The 23,312-nt window shown below is 41.9% G+C and overlaps 1 protein-coding gene across 5 annotated transcripts in view; it reads left to right on the top strand.

Annotated features, from left to right (window-relative positions):
* TPM4 (tropomyosin 4) overlaps nucleotides 1–22,949 on the top strand; it is a 156,895-nt gene extending 133,946 nt beyond the window's left edge. For 3 of the 5 annotated variants that reach the window (XM_073546352.1, XM_073546362.1, XM_073546373.1), the window contains 7 exons: nucleotides 7,288–7,421; nucleotides 11,282–11,399; nucleotides 11,880–11,950; nucleotides 14,567–14,642; nucleotides 15,564–15,626; nucleotides 15,766–15,835; nucleotides 22,498–22,949. In XM_073546352.1, coding sequence (XP_073402453.1) covers nucleotides 7,288–7,421; nucleotides 11,282–11,399; nucleotides 11,880–11,950; nucleotides 14,567–14,642; nucleotides 15,564–15,626; nucleotides 15,766–15,835; nucleotides 22,498–22,580 — 615 coding nt within the window. In that variant the 3' untranslated portion in view covers nucleotides 22,581–22,949. Of the gene's footprint in view, nucleotides 1–7,287; nucleotides 7,422–11,281; nucleotides 11,400–11,879; nucleotides 11,951–14,566; nucleotides 14,643–15,563; nucleotides 15,627–15,765; nucleotides 15,836–20,442; nucleotides 20,630–22,497 lie in introns of those variants that run through there. The other 2 variants (XM_073546381.1, XM_073546388.1) reach the window with 1 other exon arrangement.
* The last annotated feature ends 363 nt before the right edge of the window (nucleotides 22,950–23,312 follow it).

Genomic DNA, 23,312 nt, shown 5'->3' on the forward strand with positions numbered 1-23,312 from the left:
TAGTGGCTTAGGGCCTGCTCGTATAGAAGACTTATCCTAAGTGGGAGCCACTTTATCAAAGCCCTTGTTATAATCAGACATTTCACTCTGTAGATCTTTAAAGGGGTGGTCCAGTGCTTTATACTGATGCGCTATTGTCCATTGTGACTCCTGGCACCCCACCGATCAGATCTGTACAGTGAATGAGTGGCGTGTATCTGCTGTACTCCGCTGCGGTCACTATACAGCTGATCGGTGGGAGCGTCGCACCACCACCAATCTGATACTGATGGCCTATTCGAGGGATAGTTCATCAATAGCGGACCACTGCTTTAGCAATATTCATGTTATACTGCGAAGATGTTGTGATGTCAGCCGGGCCAGATCTGTCACCAGATATTACAGTACAGTCTCATAGACCTGATGAGGCTGGTGGGCTTCCTTTAAATCTGTCAGACCGACTAATATTCAAATCATAACTTTATGGCTATTTTTTTTTTTTTTTAAGATTATTGTGCTGTTCTGGCATGGAGTTTCAAAGTAAGTATACCAGCCTCATCGTGTCCAAGATCTAATCTAATGTATGTTATTTGGACTGGGAAGCCTGAGTTTCTACTAGGTTTGATTTAAACCCCCTCCAAGATGTTGCACCAAAGATACATGGTATGGTAGCCACAGGCTGAAGCATACACTGCTCAGAGAATGGGATGTGCCGTCATTTCAGCCCGGTGCTGCAGCATACCCACTGTGGACCTAATCTAGTGCATTGTAGAAGTGACTCCAGACTGACGCTGGTAGCAATCTCTTGTCCACTCCGACAGTGGCATGTCCTGTGTTGGACACCTCTGAAATATGGCTGTGTGAGCCGGCCTTCCTGCTACCGTAACATAACCACGTGCCGTAATGTGGCAGAGCACAATACAGTAACCCAACAATACCATAGCCTCTTTAATTCGCCATTACTTTCTAATCAAACCTCACCAGTCCTCAGAGTGAAAGGGATTTTTCCTGCACAGTCGCTCCCTGGCGATTGTGAGGAGTAGCTGTTAACAGACTGCCATAGTTGTCAGAGATGGCATCTGCCAAACGACTGCTGGGGTGCCACCGTGCAGGAGGACTTTACCTTCTCATTCAGACGCCCATTTCCCCTGTACAGTACATGTTCCTCTCACAGATAGAAGCCATGCCCATTATTGCCTGTGGCGCTAATCACAAGCCTGTGTACCTTTGCAGACCATATGTTTGCAACCAAAAAAAATTTCAGCCCTGTTCATCTGAGGCAGGGGTCAAACGTACAAATAGAACTGTGTCCATGAAAATCACTGATGGCGTGCAGATTTGCCATTGTAACGATTGAAAGATTTGCAAATTGGGGAGAACGGACATGCTGACCGAATACTGGTGAATATCGGTCTACATGAGGCCTTAACGGAAAGTCTGTCCTCACCTTATGAGATCGGACCCTTGCGAATGAGTGTTACGGCATTTCCAGGCAATTATTAGTCTCTGCTCACTATCTGTGTTCCGTATTTCCATTATTCTGCTTTGTCATGGGGTGCATTCACATGTCTGACTGCTGCCCAATTTTACTGTTACTTATTAGATGGCACTCGGACCCCCTAGAGTGTCGCATGTCTATTCACACATCTGAGAGAATCACATATCCAAGAAAAAAATCAGCGCATGTCACTATGTGTAAACTTTCTCTCCATAGCTGTTTGTCAATGCACCAAGCTAGTAGATGGGCACGCATCATGGGCCTGCGAAACACCAGTTGGGGACCCCTGCTTTTACAGTATCTGTTGTTTGACTGCACAAAATAGTTAATCATCCTGAGCTTCTTTTCTGCTATTATCTGCAACAGATCCCCCAGAACGGATGCAAACAGAACCTTCCGTGAGAATATCCCCTTGCCTCAGTAATTCTTTGACATCCAGGATGCCACTAGTGCACATTAGTATCTGCAGGTGACATCAACTGACACCATACATAGAAATCGACCATCAGCTCCAATAATTGACTTTTTTATACTTACGAAAAACAATTCACTTGGGAAAGCTGTTTTCCTATTGGAGGACGCTGATGAACGGGTCTGGTCACATTCTCCTCCATCCTCAGAACTGCAGAGGAGAACCTGGAAAGCTTACACGGAATCATGCTGCCAACCATTTTAAGGGAGTATTTAAAGTCTCTTGACCACACAGTCAAAAACTGCCTGTGAATAGCCGTGGTTTTGCAATGCAGTTTTGTCTACACTTACAGATGGAAAACATTTGCTTCACCTGGAAAAAGTGTGGCCAATAGCCAGATCCTGAAATCCCAGTGAGTGCATGCATGACTTCACTGTTCAGTGAGAAATGACTCTTGTGCATTCATTGTTAGGGTGCATTTATAAGAGATGACATTGATACGGCGTGTTCCAACATCTGCCCTGCTGTCCTTGCAGATAGGCTATACCTGCTTTGGCAGTGCATTCCTTTCCATAAATCACCATGAGCTCATTCAGAAGTGTTGCAATCACTCTCGAGCTCCTGATCATTTCCCAACAGACATGATTCAGCGTCCTGTGCCAGGTGAGAATCTAGGGCAAGTGACCTAAGCCAGACAAAGTGATTCATTTATTCAATGAATGCCATTTTAGGACAGGGCTGTATTGCTCACACAGCCGTCTCCTACCGTTCACATCTCCCTTTTGTACCTAGTACAATTTTCCGCAGAGTATGCTCATTAGCTAATATGAGGTCCTAACTGACTATTGGCAGGATTTGTCAATTGTCTAATGTTGATAGGCATCTCCTAACGGACCCCTGCTAGATGTTGTTAGTCCACCCCCTCCCCACCCTCTCCACACTGAATAATGGGAGGAATAACTGGCAACTAGACCCTTTCCCTAAGCTTTTGCAGACAAGCCACATCAGTTTGAAGGACCCTGGTCCGATGGCCACATCAGTAGTTTGACAGCTGGATGGGAGCCCACTTCTGATTTGTAGGTCTGTCATGTGTGCATCAAGGTGCAATGATGTGTGCGCCCAGATGTCAAACTAGATGAGCTGCTGGGGATTCCGGCATTAGAAGGTAGTTCACAGGCTCATGTCTGGTGACCTATCAGGGCTTGCATCGATTGCTGCATTTAAATCACTGGCAGCAGAATTTAAAGCATGTCCCATTGCAATCCCTCAGTCGCAGCTCCACCGGAGGCGCTTGCGCAGTAGCATCTATCAGAACGCCATAGATGCTAATGCGCAGACGCAGCCCACGGTGCCATTTTGATGTAGTATAACATCATTTTGTGTGCAGCAACCAGGAGCCAGCGGAGGCACTTGCGCAGTAGCATCTATTGGAACACAATAGATGCTAATGCGCAGGGGCAGCTGACGGCGCCATTTTGATGGTGACTTTTGTTTCTCTTTCAACAGCGCAAGATAATGGGCAGTTACTGACAAGTGGCAGTGCACAGGTGCCGCCATTTTGATGAAGTGACATGTTTTTTTCAAATGCACATTAGTATATCATTTTGCAAACTAGGGGGCAGGTCACTGAGGGAGCAGTGACCTGTCAACAGTCTGCATTATCAATATATAATCAGGGCACCACATACATGAACCCCGCCTTAGGACACGAACATCTCCTAAACTAAAAATAAGGATTAAGAAAGAAGCACAAGACTGATTTCATCAACCCTGGTATCATTTTATTCAGTATAACGGCACCGACCTGACACTGTAGGTTACTATGCACAATCCTGCTGACAGGTTCCCTTTAATGGCTTCAGTTTCCCATTGAGCAGTTTGTGGGAATAAGGTTGGGGTCACAGTATCGTATCCAATGTGAGATGCTAATGACACTCGGAGCCGATTGTTAGTGCCAGGTCCCCTCTTGCATGAGGTGATTGCAGCACGGCTGCGGAGGAGACTAAGAAGCTGACTTCTCAACCTCCTCCATTGCTGGTGTCCGCAGTATTGGCACTGCACTTGGATGACAGCATGCAGTGTGGTCTCCCCTATGCCAACTCTTCGTGAGAAAATAATCACTAGTCGGCCATAGTCTATCACTTGTCCGAGTTATACACTGGTTATATGCAAGCCTGAGCCAGCCCTTCACACAATTTGCAAGTATTTGTATGTTTAAAAAAAAAAAAAAAAATGTACAAAGCTTATGGAAATGTGTATAATGCTTGATTTTGTTACTTCTAATTTTTGGTAACCTCCTAATTTTTGAGTATTTAGCTACTATTGTGGGCCGGAGTTTCGTCAAGCTTTTGAGTGTCTGAAGGAGATCAGCGCGGTTGTTTGCAGCCCGAGGACACCGTATCCTGCAGGCACACCCTTTCCTGGTGTCACTGTATGGAGCAGGTCATCTGTGACCAGTTTTCCTTAAGCTGGAGTCACACATAGCGACTTACCAGCGATCCCAACAACGATATCAACGTGTCACGATCGCTGGTAAGCTGCTATGTGATCGCTGGTGAGCTGTCAAACAGACAGCTTCACCAGCAATCAGCACAGCGATGCCGAGCGCGCGGCATCCCTGTGTTCATTAGCGCTGATGCCATATCCCTGTAAAAAAAAATTAGAATTAAAATAAATATTGTTATTCTCACCTTCTGACGTCCCGCGCAGCATTCCCGCCTCTCTCCACGCTCCGGTCCCAGTAATTCTTTGAGAGAATGACCACGAGAACGTCACGGTCTCGCGGCAACGCGACATCTCGCGGTCATTCTCGCAAAGGATTACTGGGAGCGTGGAGAGAGGCGGGAAGACTGCGCGGGACGTCGGAAGGTGAGAATAACAATATTTATTTTGTTTTTATTTTTTCCAGCTGATCGCTGGTCTCCCGCCTGTCGCACGCAGCGATGCGTGCTGGCCAGCGGGAGATCAGCGACGAAAAATATGTCCAGAGGTTTCTTGCAGTGATCAGCGATACTGGCAGGGGGGCCAATCGCTGTCACACACAGTGATCTCGCTGGTGAGATCACTGTTGTGTCACAAAAGCTTTAGGCCGGCTCTGCCTTTGGTATACAACGTTGTCTCCACCTCACATTCCTTCCACACCCGGTGCCCCAGATGTCTACCAGCTGGCCACTATAAACTGTCCCGGTATAAAAGACATAGGATGTCATTTTTATTGCATGTGTTATTTGACATCCACCCTGCAAAATGCCATCCACTATTAGTCTCTTCTGTGTGCTGAACACACAGAATAACAGGGCTGAGCAATATGTGTTATTCTTAGCATAGAATTGGTCTGTATAAATAACATGATCAGCTATAATACAGTACCAGTCACACATCCACGAGATCAGTTTGTGTTAAGGAAGGATCCTCATAAAATATTCAGTAGAAACTTCTACCTTGAGTTTATCCTATGTGGATTCTGGGAAGTGTTGGTAGAAGACCCTAGTTGCAATGATCATCTCCTAGTCCTGCCTTTCCTACCCTGTCACAGGCGGCAGGTCACGGTGCTAAAGCCTCTATGGACTTCACAGACTAATAAGAATATGGGGCACAATGAGATTAAAACATTGCTTTTACCCTGAGGGAAAGTTGCCCAAATTGTATGTGCACACGCTGTGGATTCTGCTGCGGATCCGCAGCGGATTTGGCCGCTGCGGATCTGCAGCATTTTTTTGCTGCGGTGTACAGTAGCATTCTAACCTATGGAGAAAAAAACACTGTGCAGACGCTGTGGAATTTTCCACGCAGATTTGTTGCGGTTTCAAAACCACAGAAAGAATTGACATGTCAATTCTTTCTGCGGATTCCGCTGCGGTTTACCATCTCCTCCATTGTGGAGATGAAAAACCACAGGGCAAAACCGCAGGCTAATCCGCAGGTAAAACCCGCAGGTCTTTTGACCTGCAGATTTACCTGCGGATTTTACAAAATCCGCGCGGCCAAATCCGCAGAGCATTCCGCAGCATGTGCACACACCCTTAACATTGGGATTACCAGAAATCGGTATTGTGACAAATGCAGCGCTGTCACCTATTAATCGGGTAAATCCTGCTGTGCGGTTCCCCTTATCAAGTATTGGTAACATTGTGTGAATGGGCCCTAACGCTCCCAGTTGTTGATGACCAGATGCCTCTAACAATATTCTAGTAGAGCTGATTTTTAGGCCTCTCCTGTGATTAGTTTCCACTGGTGCCTTGTTTATCTCCTGGCTGTCTTTCTGGCTTTGGTGTGCTGCCAAGTGATGATACTGAATAGTAACAGATAGTGTTTGGCATGTAAGGTTATTTTATGACTCGCTCTAGATTTCTCTTTATTAGACGTGTTGCCTCTCATCTCCTCTACAGCCGGGCTTTGGCTGCAGGAGTATGTGACGTTGGCCAATCTGTAATGTATTAGCAATCTTTCCAGGGATCAGCATTTTCCAGCTATTCCCACAGATAGCATCCTGCTGGCGGTTTCCTGTCAGTCGGCCGTGCCGTACGGCCCTTACCGTATAAGGAGAATCTTCCCATTTTATAAAGGGAAAGGTGGAGTCTCCACTATGAATGGTTTCACTCCTCTTGCTCCAGCAGCCTACTCTTGTGCAATGATGGAGCAAATGTTAAAAGCTATTCGTTTCACGAGTACTCTATGTTCTTTTTTTTTTTTTTTTTTTTTTTCCCTTTTTCTTTCTGGATGACATCTTAGATTACACTATGTCTGCAAAGTAAATGCAGGCGAGAAGTAATCTGTGCCTGATCCTGCTGCCATCAATTAATGGAAACCTAACCTATTGCATACCGCACATTGTTCAAAGAACTGAGTTCTAGGAGGAGACCAAGTTCTTTAAATTCAGAAACTCCCTTCAAGCATCTGAACCAGAATAAAGATCGCTTTACAAGACTAACTCTTCAATAGGTTTATTGTTTTTTTTCTTGTCCCCCCCCCCCCCCCTCCATTATCGGACTGACCCGTCACTCTATAGTCAGCACTGCGTCCAATGGTGGTCTGCTGGCTTCTTCTGTCCGGGCCCGTTACTTACTTTCTAACTGAGCAGGAATAATCACTGTTGGATGCAATGTCATGGGTGCAGGCGATCAGAAGCTGATGCTCAACGGTCTTGTTAGATGAGTAAGACAGGAGACTGATGGGACACGGTGATGAATATGGTGGTTTCAGGCAGCATTCATTCTTTTTCTTTAGGCTCCCATAAGATGTTGCAAAGGTTAACCATAGTCTTAACACAAACTTGATTTTTCTTGTAAATCTTTCTATCATGGTGCTGGATATGAACCCATTACTCAGTGTTTTGCAGGGCACATATGTAATATCTGTAGGATGTCCCATATCCATACATGTGTCCTTTTTATTTCAGGCAGAAGGGGAGGTTGCCGCATTAAACCGTCGTATCCAGCTTGTAGAAGAGGAGTTAGATCGCGCTCAGGAGCGTCTAGCTACAGCATTACAGAAACTGGAAGAAGCAGAAAAGGCGGCTGATGAGAGTGAAAGGTATTTACGGAGTGACGTGACAAAGTAATGTGCTTGTGGTTTATGGCTGTAGGGTTTCATCTGAACATTGCACCATTCCTGATATTAGAATATTGAGAGACTCCAGCACTTTTACTTAGGCAGTGTTCACATGGGGTGGACTGGTTGCAGATTTTAGTAGTTGCATGAATGACCCTTGGAAAAAATCTTTTGTGCAGTGCAATAACCACATGTAAATGGACATGAGGTGCAGACTTTGAATCTGCAGCTGGTCAGCTTACGTTTTGGGACCTGCAGATTAGCATATCTGCTACGTGTGCATACCACTGTACCTGCATATCAGAGCAGGGGCAGTTCTATGTAGGAGATCCAAAAGAAAAACTGCCTTTGCTGCTCGTAGTAATTGATCAAAGAAATATTTTAACAGAACATAATGTGAAAGCTGTCACTAAGGGCAGCCAATGCCATTTTTCACCATCCATTCTATGTTCCTGTGAAACCTTTCCATGGTGTCTGTTCTAACACATGCTCTGCAGACGATCTTTGACGGTCATTGAGAATACAGATGTCCTCTGTGCTTTCTCTTCTCAGTCACTAACATCCTTTCTGTCATGCATGTTCTTTGTAATTGTTCATGTCTAGTTATGTTTATCCAGTGGTCTCCATTTAAAGCAGACTATGGCACGTCAAAGAATAGGTAAGTCCGAATCTGGTTATGTGTGCAATTAGCCGAAAGAAGAGACCCATATGTAAAAATTAAACTTTGTTAGGCCAGGTTCATATTGCGTTAGAGCAGTCCGTTAAACGGACTGCGTTAACGCTACTGTTTTCTGATCACGTTGTGCGATCGCGCAGATGCTTCTTCTGCGCTAGCAGTGACGGACCCTCGAACGCTGCAGACCGCGTCCGAAGGTCCGTCACAGAATGATGGCACATCGCTAACGCATGCCGATTATGACATGCGTTAGCGATGCGCTCGTCTATAGCAGTCTATGGGTGCGTTAACGCATCTGTTACATAGCGTTAATGCTGCTATGTAACAGATGCGTTAAACGCAGCTCCCGAACGCAATATGAACCCAGCCTTATAGATCAGTAAAAACGCTGATAAAACTACAGAAATTGATTGCAATGAAGTGTCCAATAGTGGGAACACCGATCCTATCCAAAGTACGGCAAAAAATCACATATAGTGCAACATAATTTATATATACTGAAGGTATCCTGGGTTCAAACAATGGTTATATATGAATATACATAGGTTGACTAATCATATACCTATTATAATAGGGTGTACCCGCAGCTGTAGGTGTCGCGACTGCGTCAGTGACAACACATGCGTGGAGTGCCTGTGTGTTGTGACTGTCACACAGCGAAACATGCAGCTGCGGCGCCGAACAGCTGATCATCCGGAGCGCTCCAGGTATCTAGGTTACTGAGGCAGCTATTTAGTAAGCACTGTAGGTATTTGGATAAGCACTTCTCCGAAGCTATTCGATCAACCCTATAAGGGATATTGTGCAAACAGGTTAGAAGTCCAGGAATAATGCTTTAATGAGCTAAGTAAGTGGGTATATAAATCATTCCAATCACTCAATCTGCGTCTGAATCCACATCAATAAGCTATAACAGACCCCACTGTAAATGAATAAATAGTGGATAATTATATATGGCACAATACCTAAGCACATAGACCGCTGAGCCAGATGATGTGGTTGGATAGGGTGTCCCATACTCTTCACCCCCCACTCACCATGACAAACGTTTCGCCCTTGGCTTCTTCCGGAGGTGAGTATTGTGCCCTGTATAATTACTTACTCTGTTATTTTTTTTTCATTTACAGTGGGGTCTGTTATAGCTTATTGATTTGAATTTGGGCAAGATTGAAAATGGGATGATTTATATACCCACTTGCTTAGCTCATTAAAGCTATTATTCCTAGACGTCTAACCTGTTTTCTGGAAAAAATTAGGAAACCACCACATCAAAGCCCTGTCATGGGCAGCCCAATCTCCAGACCTGAACCCCATTGAGTACCTCTGGAATGTAATCAAGAGCTGATGGATAGTCAATCCATCAAGCAAAGAAGAACTGCTTACATTTTTGGGCCAGAAGCAGTGTGACAGACTGGTGGAAAGTATGCCAAGACACATGAAAGCTGTGATTAAAAATCATGGTTATTCCACAAAATATTAATTTCTGAACGCTTCCTGAGTTAAAACATTAGTATTTTGTCTAAGCGATTATGAACGTGTTTTCTTTGCATTATTTGAGGTCTGAAAGCAGTGTTTTTTTTTTGTTTTTTTTTAATTTTGACCACTTTTCTTTGTCTGGAAAAAAAATACAAAATCTATAGCTTGGAAATTTGGACACTTGTTGTCAGAAGTTTGTAAACTAAAAGAACATGCGCGCGTGTGTGTGTGTGTATATGTGTGTGTGTGTGTATATGTATGTATGTGTGTGTATATATATAAAAAAAAAAAATATATATATATTATTATTATCATGCAGCATATGTGGATTTTTTTTTTTTAACCATACTTTGGATAGGATCGGCGTTCTCCCCTGCTTGGCACTTTCTTGCTATTTGTTCTGTACTACTTTTTATTAGTGCTTTTATTGAGCTGTAATAAAGTTTAGTTTTTATTTTCATATATGGTTCTCTTTTGGCTAGTTGCACGCATGTCTAATTATGGTAGTCTTTCCTATGCTTTGTCTGCCCCAATCCAAGTAGCAGAATTTATTCTAAGTAGAGGCAATATATCCAGCTAATAAAGGTATGAGTAGATTTGACTTTGGGGTCTGCAGGTTATCTAGGGCTTCTTGGATGCCGTTTGGAGAAACTATCCAACCAGTATTATCGCACTTTGTTTGGATAAAACACTGTCTGAGGCACAGAGCAGCTACTCTTCTGCCTCGCTCTATGGATATGGCACATGGGACTGATCAAGCAAATCGTTCATGTAAATCGAAGAGTCGTCTCAGATGGCTGTGCAGCTGTTGGTGTTTTGCCAAAGTTACAGCATGAGTCTCTATAGGTGCTGTATTCGTTGCTGCCACTACACAGCTTGGCAGATTTGCTATTCTTTTTTGATCCCTTTTTTGTTATAACTTAAGCTTAACAACTTCATGACATATCATGAGAAATTATGTGATTGATACGGGTGTAAAGGGCACTGTACCCACAAAGCCAAACACGAGCCAGTCTCAAGGGGAAGTGGCCAGAGATTGCTCTGATTGCTGCATTTTAACCATTTAAATGCCTCGGTCAGTCAAACAGTTGCATTTAAATGGCTTAGTTGATGGCTCGCATCAGCACCCATCCCACACCCCTTCCTTCCCAGTGACACAATCATGAGCTGAGATACCATGGCAGGCAGAGGTCTGCTTAAGTCCCTCCTGGCTGACATGTTCCTCCTCCTATGAAGCCCTGCCAGTTGCTGGGCTTTATAGCAGAACCATAATTTAGTTATATACTGTGCAATAAGCAATGAAGTGATCACTGGTTCAAGTCCCCGAAGAGGATAATCTAGATTAAAACAAGCTTTAAATATAAAAAGTACCCCTATTTTTATAGGAAAAATCTAGTCCATTCTATCAAGAATGTAATTTTATTTAAACTATTTTGTTAAATGCAGCAAAGCAAGTTGAAACGCAAGAATTTTCTTTTTTTTTTTCTCTCTGCACTCCACACAGAAAAATGCAACCAAAACGTGACATTGCAGGGGTGGTGGGGGAGTGTTCCGATTTTTACCACACTTGACATTTTCTCCCATAGTTCTGTCACAACTTGCAGACATTAGAAATGTTAATTAGTGTGGCAGAACCAAACTGGCCCTTTAGGTTATATGCATGTAAAACTTACCTTCATCATGTTTACAGGGGAATGAAAGTAATCGAAAACAGGGCCATGAAGGATGAGGAAAAAATGGAAATCCAAGAAATGCAGCTTAAGGAAGCCAAACACATTGCGGAAGAAGCAGACCGTAAATATGAAGAGGTAAGGAAGAGGCTCGCACTTCGTCACTTCACATATCGAAATAAATTCCAGTCTCGCTATTTTTTAGCTCTACCAGTCAGATTCCACTAAGGCGCGTTAACAAATAAAAAAAAAAAAAAATTCAATTGTCAAGGTCTTCAAAGGGATAGTGAGCATGATTTCTATTTTCTTTCAAGAGCCATAACTTCTATTTTGGAGCTTGTTTGTAGTCTCAAATGATGACCTTCCATTTGCTATATAATGTTCTGAAACAGGAAAGACAAGAGAAAATCCAGACAAGCTGAAATGATTGAATGAATTAAAAAAAAAAAAAAAAAAAAGCAATTTGATTCTCAGGTCAACATGACTACAGCAATGCAAATTTGACTTTAAAATATATATCATATCTAACTTGTTTTGGGAAAAAAGTGACAATTTGTTTAAAACTCAAAGTTCAGATATTTGTTGAGACCTGTATCTTATTAATTCTGATTTGTTTAGGTTGCCCGTAAATTGGTCATCCTTGAAGGAGAGTTGGAGAGAGCAGAGGAGCGTGCAGAAGTATCTGAACTGTAAGAATTCGCACTTTTTTTTGTGGACAATGTTTTATTGTAATTGTCACACGTTACTAAATTTATATTGGGTTAAGGGGGTATAGATGGAATGAAGGAGGCGTTTTTTGTACTCCACATCTCACTGATTTTGGGGCAAGAAAGGGACATTTGCGAGGTGTACTATCCATGACCCATTTACAATTTCTGGGTAGTCATAGTCTGACTTGTGCTTTCAACAGGTGCTTCACATAAATGAAATTTATCCCTAGGTGTTGGTTCACAACTCTGACTTCTTAATGTAGAGCTTTATATAGATAAAACCAATGACTGAACAGTACTATTGTTCTACAATGTTACTGTTTGTGTGCACATAATATACATTTATTTGTATTTCAAATGCTCAGGTTGCAGTTTATCATAGACTAGATTCTGCACTCAACACCTTAGTCGCACAATCTTTTTCATGTTGAGGGCAATAAGCAATCAAAAATATGACCCACTGTTTAAAAATATAAAAAAAACTGCTATAGTGTATGTATTCCAATATTTAAAAAAAAAAATGAATATATTGCAATTTCCACACTGGCCACTGGGGCTTTTTTAGCCGCTTAGGCTGGTTTCACACTTGCGTTTTTTTGCGCTGCGCCTCGCCTCGCCTCGTGCACTATCATGCGCATTGCTCCCCTATCTTTAATATGGCGGGCGCATGGTATAGCGCTTGTACGCGTTCATGTGCGTTTTCGTGCGCTGCGTTTTTTTCAGGTGCGTGCCCAGGCGCGCCAGACGCAACATGTTGCGTTTTTCTGTGCGCCCAACTGCTTCCAAAAAACCGCATGCGCAAAAAAAATTAGTCTATGGGATGCGCACACATGCGTTTAAAAATGCATGCGTTTTTAGCGTTAACATGGCGACAAACTGGTTAAATCGCATGTGCAAAAAAAAGCAAATGCATGCAAAAACGCTTAATGCGTTTTTTTGCATGCGTTTGGAATGCGCACGAGGCGCAGCACAAAAAAACCGCAAGTGTGAAAGTAGCCTAACTTGCTTGTTTCAGGCGACAATGCTTGTACATACCACAGTGGTCAGACACGGACCCTATCTTTTATATTGAAGTATGTAGTGGGCCTGTGCAAAAGGTCATTGTGAAGGAAGGAGTAGTGTCAGCTGTGACACTGCTGATTGTGATTGGTGGATCGTGTGTTATTAGCTGTGCGTAGAGGTGTTATGTCATCCTGCTTCTGATAAGCCTATCTGAAAATTCTTCATGAAAGGACAGGAAGAGTTTGAAGCTAGGCTTCTTAAAGCGGGTTTTACACTAAGCGATATCGCTAGCAAAATCGCTAAAACGTCACTGGTTTTGTGACGTTATAGCGATATTGCTAGCGATATCGCTATGTGTGATACTTACCAGCGACCGGCTCCCCCGCTGTCCATCGCTGATCGCGCGAGAATGTCCGGCTCCATTTCTCGTCGGGCGCTTCCTGCTGAGACTTCCTGCTGTGACGTCCAGCGACGCGTGGAGGCGGGCGGGAGGACGCAGGATCGCTGTGTGTGAATGGTAAGTATCGTGCGCTGCGTCGCTGCTGCATCGCTGTGAGATCTTTCTGTATGAAAGCTCACTAGCGATCATTTAGCGATGCACCAGCGATCCTGACCGGGTCGGATCGCTGGTGCATCGCTAAATGTAAAAGGGCCTTAACAGAAGCAGGATTACACAATGACAGGAAAAAAGTATGGGTCTATTAAAAAGAGAGAAACTGCAAGATTGGCTTTATTTATTTATTTTTTTCTAAAAATTCTCAATTTGAAGAAAAATCTTGTCACTTTTAATAAGGGCCTTTCATCACGTCACGTGGTTGAATTTTGTTACTCCTGCTGTTTCCCTGAGCAGTCGGTGCTTGTTGTAAAATGTTATGGTCATTATCAAGGAGACATTGCTAACAGGGTTTCCTTAGGGCATATCTTAAGGCTGCTCTACATAATCACGCTGTGAGTCATGACCCTTTTGATTAAAGACCAAAGATAAATCTCTGCAACCATATACTGGATTTGGAGAGGGAGAAAAAACCTCAGAGCAGTAGACCTAAAATACAAGCAAAAACTGGCTGCTGTAGACTTGGTGGAAGGTCCTCATTTTTCTGTGTTGATAGTTTCCTTTTTAGATATGGGGTTAATCTGTAGGTTAATGCCAATACATTGTTGCCAGGCCACCTTACTGAAAGTGCCGCTACAGGGAGAAAATGAACCTATTTCTTCCTGAAAGCTGCTGGATGATCATAGCACCACTCTCTATACTTTGAGTGGCTGCTGTAAGCCCGTCTGACATTTTTACGGCTCATTCTACACAGATGCACTGCAAGGTGACAAAGTGCCAGGACATGCTTACAGTGTGCGGTGACGGTAGTCGCTCGGTGCACGCCTCATGACTGAAAGCCGGTGGCTCTCAGGAGAAAATATGTAGCTGGGTAGCATTGAAATTCTGTTTACTTGTGTATTAACCCTATATCTGCAGATAAATGGCATTTTCTGAAATGACGGGTTCACTTTAAACATTAGTTTGTTTTCTGATTTATAGCTGAATATTCACCTAGCTGTTACCCTAATTTTGCTTATTTAACCTTTTTTTAATTTTAGAAAATGTGGTGATTTGGAAGAAGAATTGAAAAATGTGACTAACAACTTAAAATCTTTGGAAGCTCAATCTGAAAAGGTGAGGGTATTTTAATTGTGTGCATGGTAATGTTAAAGGGGTATTTTCACATGTTTAAGTTGGCATGAAAATAAAGCAAGTATTCAATTGACTTGCTTTTTCTATCTGCTGTCATTTTTCTGCAATGAGCGCTTTTATCTTCCATAGTGTACAGCTGTCTTCCATGTAGATCTGCTACAAGTGCCTGCCCAGACCCTGGCTGAGTCTGCACAGTAACTGCATTCCAGGAAAGGGGTTAACACCTAACATAAGAGTAGCACTCTCTGGCCCATTGATTGCTATACTGCAGTGATCTTCCTACCTCCCTCTCAGCTCCTGAAAAGCTGCTGTTGTAAATCTTGCAAAATCACCAAGCTCCACGACTGGCTGCATTAAGGGCGGCTCTCCTAAACGCAGCTCTTGCTGTCTGGAACTTTGTTTAAATGCAGTTATATATATGTACAGTGATGACCATATAGACTAGCGAGCAAACCATTGATGGCTGGATGTGTTATAGAAGAACTTGGGGTGAGCTTTGTAGTTTTACTAATATTACCGTTCTACTTCTCGCAAGAAGTCAAAGAGGAGTGCCGCCCTGCAAGTAAGGAGACTGCATAGCACTGAGCTGCTTGAGACAATTTGAGCATACCCCTTTAAATGCAGCGGGGCAAGTGAGTGATATACAGACAACATAAAAAAAACTATACACACAAGGGACTATTGGTTATCATAGCTGACACCCGACGCTATGAAAGGGGTTAAACCTTACTGTGAACTGAGGCCACAGGTTTATCACTCTTTAGGTTGAAGGGGCATGCTTTTGGAGTAACACTGAAATCCAAGCTAGAAAAGTTAAAATTGAACTGGTACACACCTGAAAATCAATCATTGGATATTGATTTTTTTTTTTTTTTTTTTTTTTTTTTTTTTCCTCCCTCTTAGTATTCTGAAAAAGAAGATAAATATGAAGAGGAAATAAAGATCTTAACAGACAAACTGAAAGAGGTAACAGGGCTGTAATGGGAGGCAACACAGAAAAGCATTGTAGTGATTTGCCAATGTATGGGTTATGAAGGTAGTAATCTGTATTGAGTCAGTATTTTGCTTTCCTACATATATTTTTTTTTCCCTCCTTCTTTAATAGGCAGAAACCCGGGCTGAATTTGCAGAAAGAACAGTTGCCAAATTAGAAAAAACTATTGATGACCTTGAAGGTAAGCTGTAATTTTAAAAATGTTGCCCATTTTTATAAATGGTTTAAAAAAAGAAGAAAAAAAAAAAAAAGATATGACTCATGCAATATATGTATTAGAAATGGCATCGTTGGTCCTGTTTCCAAAATCAAGTTTTTGTATTCCATGTAATAAAAAGGAAATGGTGGTCATGCAATTTGCACAGGAAAGATAAGCAGGCACATTGGTCATACCCTGATGTTGCGTATGTGTTTCCTGAAACAGAATCTAATTAAAAAAAAAAAATTAAAAACCCCTGTGGCAAGTGTGAAAATTGTAAGAGTTCTGGGGTTTTATTTAATATGGATTATGATACGGAGTTAAAAAAATAAATAAATAATATCTTGCCCAAAGAAATTTGATTTAATAGGCCATTTTCTGATGACACAAATTTCATTTTTTTTTTTTTTTTTTTTTTCTTGACCACTTGAGAGAGAGGCTGTGTGCACACGCTGCGGATTTTGCTGCGGTTCCGCAGCGGTTTTGGCCGCTGCGGACCCGCAGCAGTTTTTGCTGCGGTGTACAGTACCATGATTCCCTATGGGAATCAAAAACCGCAGTGCAGACGGTGCGGAATTTTCCGCGCGGATTATCTGCGGTTTTCAATCCGCAGAAAGAATTGACATGTCAATTCTTTCTGCGGATTCCCCTGCGGTTTGCCATCTCCTCCATTGAGGAGATGAAAAACCGCAGAGCAATCCGCAGGTAAAACCGCAGGTCTTTTGACCTGCGGATTTTACAAAATCCGCGCGGATGAATCCGCACATAATCCGCAGCGTGTGCACACAGCCAAAAAAGCCCCCTATTTCTACTAACCTGAAGATTTCTACATCGCCAGACCATTCAGGTGTCATTGGAACCATTGTGCAAGCTTGTCGTAGTTGGTGCTTATGGCCAATCATGCGCAGTGCATTCTTTTGCATTCTGCCAATGCTGCTGTGCCTCTGAAAACTGTTTTGAGCTTCTACTGTGCAGCTGTGATCAGCTGTCATGTGCCCCTAACTGCTGCAGATAGAATTGCAATCCTCCTGCGGCTCTTAAAGGGAATCAGGCCAAAAATTAGGTGACAATCAGCTGCCGACACCGCCATCAGGGGCTTATATACAGCATTCTGTAATGCTGTAGATGAGCCCTCGATGTAACCTGAAAGGCAAGAAAAATATGTTAGATTATACTCACTGGGAGGGGCGGAGTCGGGTGCGGTGGGTGTCGCAATCCAATCCGGCGCCTCCCATTTTCATACGATGACGTCCTCTTCTTTGCTTCTCCCTCTGCTCCTGCGCAGGCATACTTTATCTGCCCTGTTGAGGGCAGAGTAAATTACTGTAGTGCACAGGTGCCGGGAAAGGTCAGAGAGGTCCTGCGCACTGCAGTACTCTGCTCTGCCCTCAATAGGGCAGAGAAAGTATGCCTGCTCAGGAGCCGAGGGAGAAGCATGGAGGAGGACATCGTATGAAGATGGCAGGCGATGCCCATCGGACCAGACCGAACGCCAGGGTGAGTATAATCTAACCCTTTTTTTCTTATACTTCAGGTTACATCGGGCGCTTATCTACAGCATTACAGAATGCTGTCGATAAGCCCCTGATGGCATTGCCAGAAGCTGATAGGCGAAAAATGGGGTGACAGATTCCCTTAAACATGTTAAATGCCGCTGTCAATCTCTTGACAACAGCATTTAACTCAAGCAAACCGGATGCGTGTCACTAGCTCTGCCTATCGACAGCCCTGTTACATTATCATGGGGCACTAGCAGGCTGGCATGACAACCCGGAGTCTGCAGGAGACCCATGTGGTTGTCACTGCTGATCTGCTAGGAGCGCTGCCACGTGGCTGGGATTCATAACTCTTCTATTCTGCTACACATAGCAGGGCTGAAGTCCTGCTACATGTAGCACAAGGGATCAGATGATCGCAGCTTCAAGTCACCTAAGGAGACTATTGAAACAAGTGAAAAGTTAAAATGTTTTTAAAAATATAAGTAGACCTCATCCCCCTTTTTGCCCCATTCAAAATAAAGCAATAAAAAATTGTTTGCCATTGCCAGGTTCAGAAACTCCCCCTCTATCAAAGTATAAAAAGAATTAATCCTATCGGTAAACAGTGTAATAAGAAAAAAATCATAATGCTAATTACTGGGTTTTTGGTCTCTGCAACACTGCAATAACAAGCAAGATCAAAACATAGTATCTACCCCAAAATGATATCGATAAGAATGTCAGCTCGGCACGCGAAAAATAAGCCCTCACCTGGCTCCAGATCCTAAAAATGGAGACGCTACGGGTCTCTGAAAATGTTGTTTTGTTTTTTTTCACTAAATTAAAAAAAAAAAAAAAACCTTTACATGTTTGGTATCTACAATATCGTAATGACCTGGGGAACTATAGTGGCAGGTCAATTTAGCATTTGGTGAACACGGTAAAACGCCAAAAAACAATTGTGGAATTTAACTTTTTTGCAACTTCGACGACTTGGAATTTTTTTTGTTTTCCGGTACGCTATATGGTAACATCAATGGTGTTCAAAAGTACAACTCCTCCCACAAAAAAACAAGCCCTCACACTGCCATATTGAAGGAAAGATAAATTTATGGCTCTGGGAAGAAGAGCAAAAGACAAATGTAAAAAAACCAGAATCTCAATGTTCTGAAGGGTTAGAAAAAACCAAAAGCGTCTATCCATTGCAATATTAAAAACTGAGTACACTGTCTGTTGACATCTTCAAGCTTTTAAAGAAGCCACAGACACTTTTTTTTTTTTTGCAGACCACAAAAAAGGGCCCATAATCTATAATGGGTATATTTTCTGTTTGTGAAAAATGGAGTTCTGATTGAGGCTTAAGAATAGATTTTAGGAGTACGAATGCACAAAAAAAGTAGAAAAATAGACCAAATTCAGTGTTTTGGATCACATTTCATCAGTATATGGCCAGTGTCAGGTTTTTTTTTTTTTTTTCAGCTAATTAATACTCATCTGCGTTAAAAAGGTAAAAAGGGACGTCTGCAATCCGATAAAAATCGGATTGTACTCTGACTAATGTTGGTCGATGATTCAGTGCTCATCTGCTAATTTTAATTTTTTTTTCTCTGATTTGTACTGAGAAAAAAATTGCAGTGAGTGGCCGCTTATATCGGGCAAGACTTGCCAATGCAAGTCAACAGGTGAGAGGGGGAAAAAAAAAATTGCATGGCACACTGATCATGCGTGTGCCATTTGATTTTTACGCGCCCATCTCCTAGAAAACACTTCATCAGCCGAGTACAGTAAATTCACAGCGTGAGTTTCAGAAGATATATACATAGAAAGATTTCAGTGACATATGATTAGTCCAGTGCGTGTGTTTAATGTTCATGCATTTATCTAATAATTCAATAAGTTAAAGAAAAATTCATAACTAGCAGAGGGAAAGTTGACAGCTGTGGGCTGATGTTTATAGTCTGGGAAGGGGGTAACAAACATGGAGCTTCCCAGGCTATTATGAGCTCACAGCTGTCTACTTAGCCTTTACAGGTCATTAAAATGGAGGAGCCCAGAAGAGGAAAAAACAATAATTATGACGTGGTCCTCTTTATTTTAATATCCAACAAAGGCTAGGCAGACAGCTGCGGGCTCTTATGGATGCACAATCTTTGGGGTGGCTGATGTTCTTAAACTAGCAGGGAGCCAATATCCATGTCCCCTTCCTAGCCTATTAAAATCAGCTTGCAGTTATCTGCCTATCCTTTGGTGGTTACAAGGGAAACCCCATGTCATAATAATTTTTTGTGCACCCCCCGCACACTTTAATAACCAGTAAAGTCTAAGTAGACCTCTGTGAGCTGATATTAATCGCATGGGAAGCTCAATGTTTATTACCCCCATCCCAGAATATAAACATCAGACCCCAGCTGACAACTTTACTTCAGCTGGTTAAGAAAAAGTAGGGAGACACCCCCCCCCCCCCCATGCCATTTTGTTTTTGATTTATTGAATTGTTAGATAATTACATGTACACTAAGCTACACAATCCCTGCACTAGTAAAATGGTTGAAATGACGACTTCTGTATGTAAAAGCTGATATTAAAAACGCAAAGCGTACGCATGTCATTGAGATGCTAGGTGAGAAAAATCTTATTGTAATCACCTGATACTCGTCCAGCGTTTCGGGTCCAACATCGAACCGCTTTTCTAAACTCTGAGAAGTATGAACCCTTAGTGTAGTCAAAAAGTTTTTCACTGACCCATAGATTTGAATGGATTATTTAGATTCGTGACTAGGATCAAAATTGAACGTGTTTGTTTTTGTTCTGGCGGAAAGAAGCCATGTTTTTCTAAAGTGGTGTTTAAAGGGGGTATATTTTAGCACTGAAATTTTCCAAAAATTAGAAAGTGTATGGTAGAATAACTTGTGAATTTTCATTTCTCTAACACTAAAAGTTCTTGCTTGGCATTGTTTTAAGATTTTAGTATTTCTTTATAGACAGAACATTTATATTACTATGTATAGTAACAAGATTTTTCTCTTCCACGCTTCCTTCATACTACTCTACATCTGTGCTCGGCTCTCCTCCTGCCCTTCTGAAATGATCTCTGCTTCTTCTCTATGATAGACGAATTGTATGCCCAGAAGCTAAAGTACAAGGCCATCAGTGAGGAACTAGACCATGCTCTCAATGACATGACCTCCTTGTAGACTACTCATGGGCTCCATGTCACATGGCTCTCAAGTTTTCTGTTGGCTACTATTCTTTGTCTATGACTTTCTGCACTTCTCTTGAAATAAAAAATCTATCTGCACTCTTTCATTATTTCATTCTTTCCTTTCTGTATTTACTGTGTGTGTGTGTGTGTGTGTGTGGAGCGGTGCATGTATGAAAAAGGTTACTTTCCATACACACAAGATCTGCTTCCTCTAGTATCACAATAGAAGACTAGAAATACTAAACGCACAAATATTAAAGCTTTTTATTTAGTGTCCTTGAATACAGACTCGTACAGACTTTCCATCTTGATACTTTTTTTTTTTTTTCTCTCATGTTCTGAGCGTTCATCTCTTGCAGTCAATTGGCATATGACTATGCGTGGCAAATTTGCACCAGGTAATTTGTTGCGAATTTGCCATGTATTTTAAAGGGGGTTGTCCGCTACTAGGACAACCCCCTTTCTTGATCTAAATGTTTGGTGCCGATAAAATAAAAAAGCTTATACTCTCCTCCCGTGCCTGCACTTTTCCAGTGGTATAACCAAAGCAAAATACCACATGGTCAGGTGGAAGAAAACCTCTAGACCACAAACATAGAAAACCAAAAATAGAAAACCATATAGGTAAGAAGGAGATCAAGGGTAAACTTAATTATAGTGAGGAAAAAGGATATAAATGAAATCAAAAAATTGTCAATAGTACCACGAAGATAACTATCCTTCGCCTATTAATAACTGTAAGTATAGATGTATAATACCATTACTCCTTGATATAATAGAGGTTCCATAAACGATAAATAATTAGCATAAAAATGTATTTTATTAGACAACAAAATTTGAATAGTGACAACATGGAAGCAAACAAAACACGGGACAGTGAAAATATTAAATAAAGCAATTACAGTATAAATCACCAAAACAAAAAGAAAAACATATCTCCTATGTGTATAACCGTATGCCAACACGCAGTAAATGACTGCACAATGTATTCACAACGAAATACAGGCTTAAATGGCTAATTGTGCGTATTGAGGTCAGCAGCATAAAAAGGACATGTGTCTCTCTGTGCAAAATGAAAAAGGAGGGGAAACTGTCACACACTGCCTAACATAAAGCTGCAGCCACTCTCAGTAAGGTTGAGTACTCCCCTTTTTACCATATCTGGCACAGCCATAGTAAAACACCTAGATAAAGTAATGGCTGTGTCGTGGGCAGTATTGCATAAATGGCACAGGTGGGAGCAAATAAATAGATACACTATTATATTAATTACCTTCAGTCATGGTATAGTAGAGAGTGGGTGCAGCAGGCACGTGTGGGACACCGGGAGCCTCACTTTTCCAGTGGTGTCTGCACTTGTGTTCCCAGGGCTCCCATGTGGTTGTTGTGACACGTGAACCTGGTGTCCCTGTCCACCTTCATACGAATTGAACATAAAGAGTAAGTCAGCCCTCACTTCCTCTTTATGTTCAATTCGACAGAAGGCAGTGACTGTGACCCCAGCGCTGATTGGGCATCAGGCTCGCGTGTCACAACAACCACACTAGAGCCACGGGGTGAGCGATTGCCAACACTGCTGGAATGGCACTAGCACGGGAGGAGAATATAGGCTTTATTTTATCAGGGCCAAGCATGGGGTATGAGAAGTAGTTGTTGTCCAAGTAGTGGACAACTTCTTTTATTCAATGCATAAGAAAAGGTTAAAGTCCCCAGAAAACAATTCACATGCTGTTAGGGTAATGTTTTCTTAGATATTATTTGTTTTGCAGCACATGGATGAGATTTGTTGAATCTCCTCCATTTTTGCTGCTTTTGTGACTTACTATGCATTATCCAACTGCAAATCTGGTAGGAAAATCTGCAATATATCCACCCTGTGTGAACATACTCTAATAGTTGAAAACAGAATTCCTCTTTAACTGTTTAAGTACGCAGATGCTTTATTGTTATGGTTTTTCTTTCAGACAAACTGGCAAATGCCAAAGAAGAAAACCTGGGAATGCACCAAGTTCTGGACCAAACGCTACTAGAACTCAACAATTTATAATGCAAAGTTAAGACAGTTGTGCACACTTGATTCCTTCCTTAAAGTCTTACAATTTCACTTCTCATTCTTAACATTCCAGGGAAAACTGCAATGACTGCGACCAAATATTTTATTTTATACAGAAACCGTTCACTATGATGAGCTTAAAACCCGATGTTAAGTTGGTGCATTGTACTTTCTTTTTTTTTTTTTTGTTTGTTTTTTTTATATTAATGTCCCATGTACATTTATAGCTAGAATAGTCACATTATGTTCAGTGTTTGTCTTATGTTATTCTGTTACATGGCCACAATGTGTCTGTATAAAAAAAAAATCAAAAGATGTTTTAGGAGTTGATAAATGTCATCAATAAAATACTATTAGACAAAGCGTTAATTATAATGTATTTGGTTATGAGAACTAACTATTTAACTGGATGGCGTCAAATGTAAATACAGACTAAAGTCAGTAAGGTTTGTCATTCAGGGCAGTAAAACCGTGTTGTAATATACCACATGACTACACTACAAGGCCTGCACATAGGGGATATGACATTTTGAAAGATGCATCAAAGTTTGAACTACATGATAAAGATAACTTACTAGTGAGTGGACATGAAATGTGACAAGTGGGCACTACGAGGGGCTGCTAAGTCTTTGGCTTTATTCAGAAAGAAACGAGATAGGAAGAAACTTTACATTTATTCCACATACTCTCCACTGATGTCAACACCCTTCTTACATAGGTATTCTA

Source organism: Dendrobates tinctorius, unplaced genomic scaffold (assembly GCF_039654945.1).
Source record: "Dendrobates tinctorius isolate UK_male_01 unplaced genomic scaffold, ASM3965494v1 ptg000011l, whole genome shotgun sequence".
Taxonomy (NCBI): domain Eukaryota; kingdom Metazoa; phylum Chordata; class Amphibia; order Anura; family Dendrobatidae; genus Dendrobates; species Dendrobates tinctorius.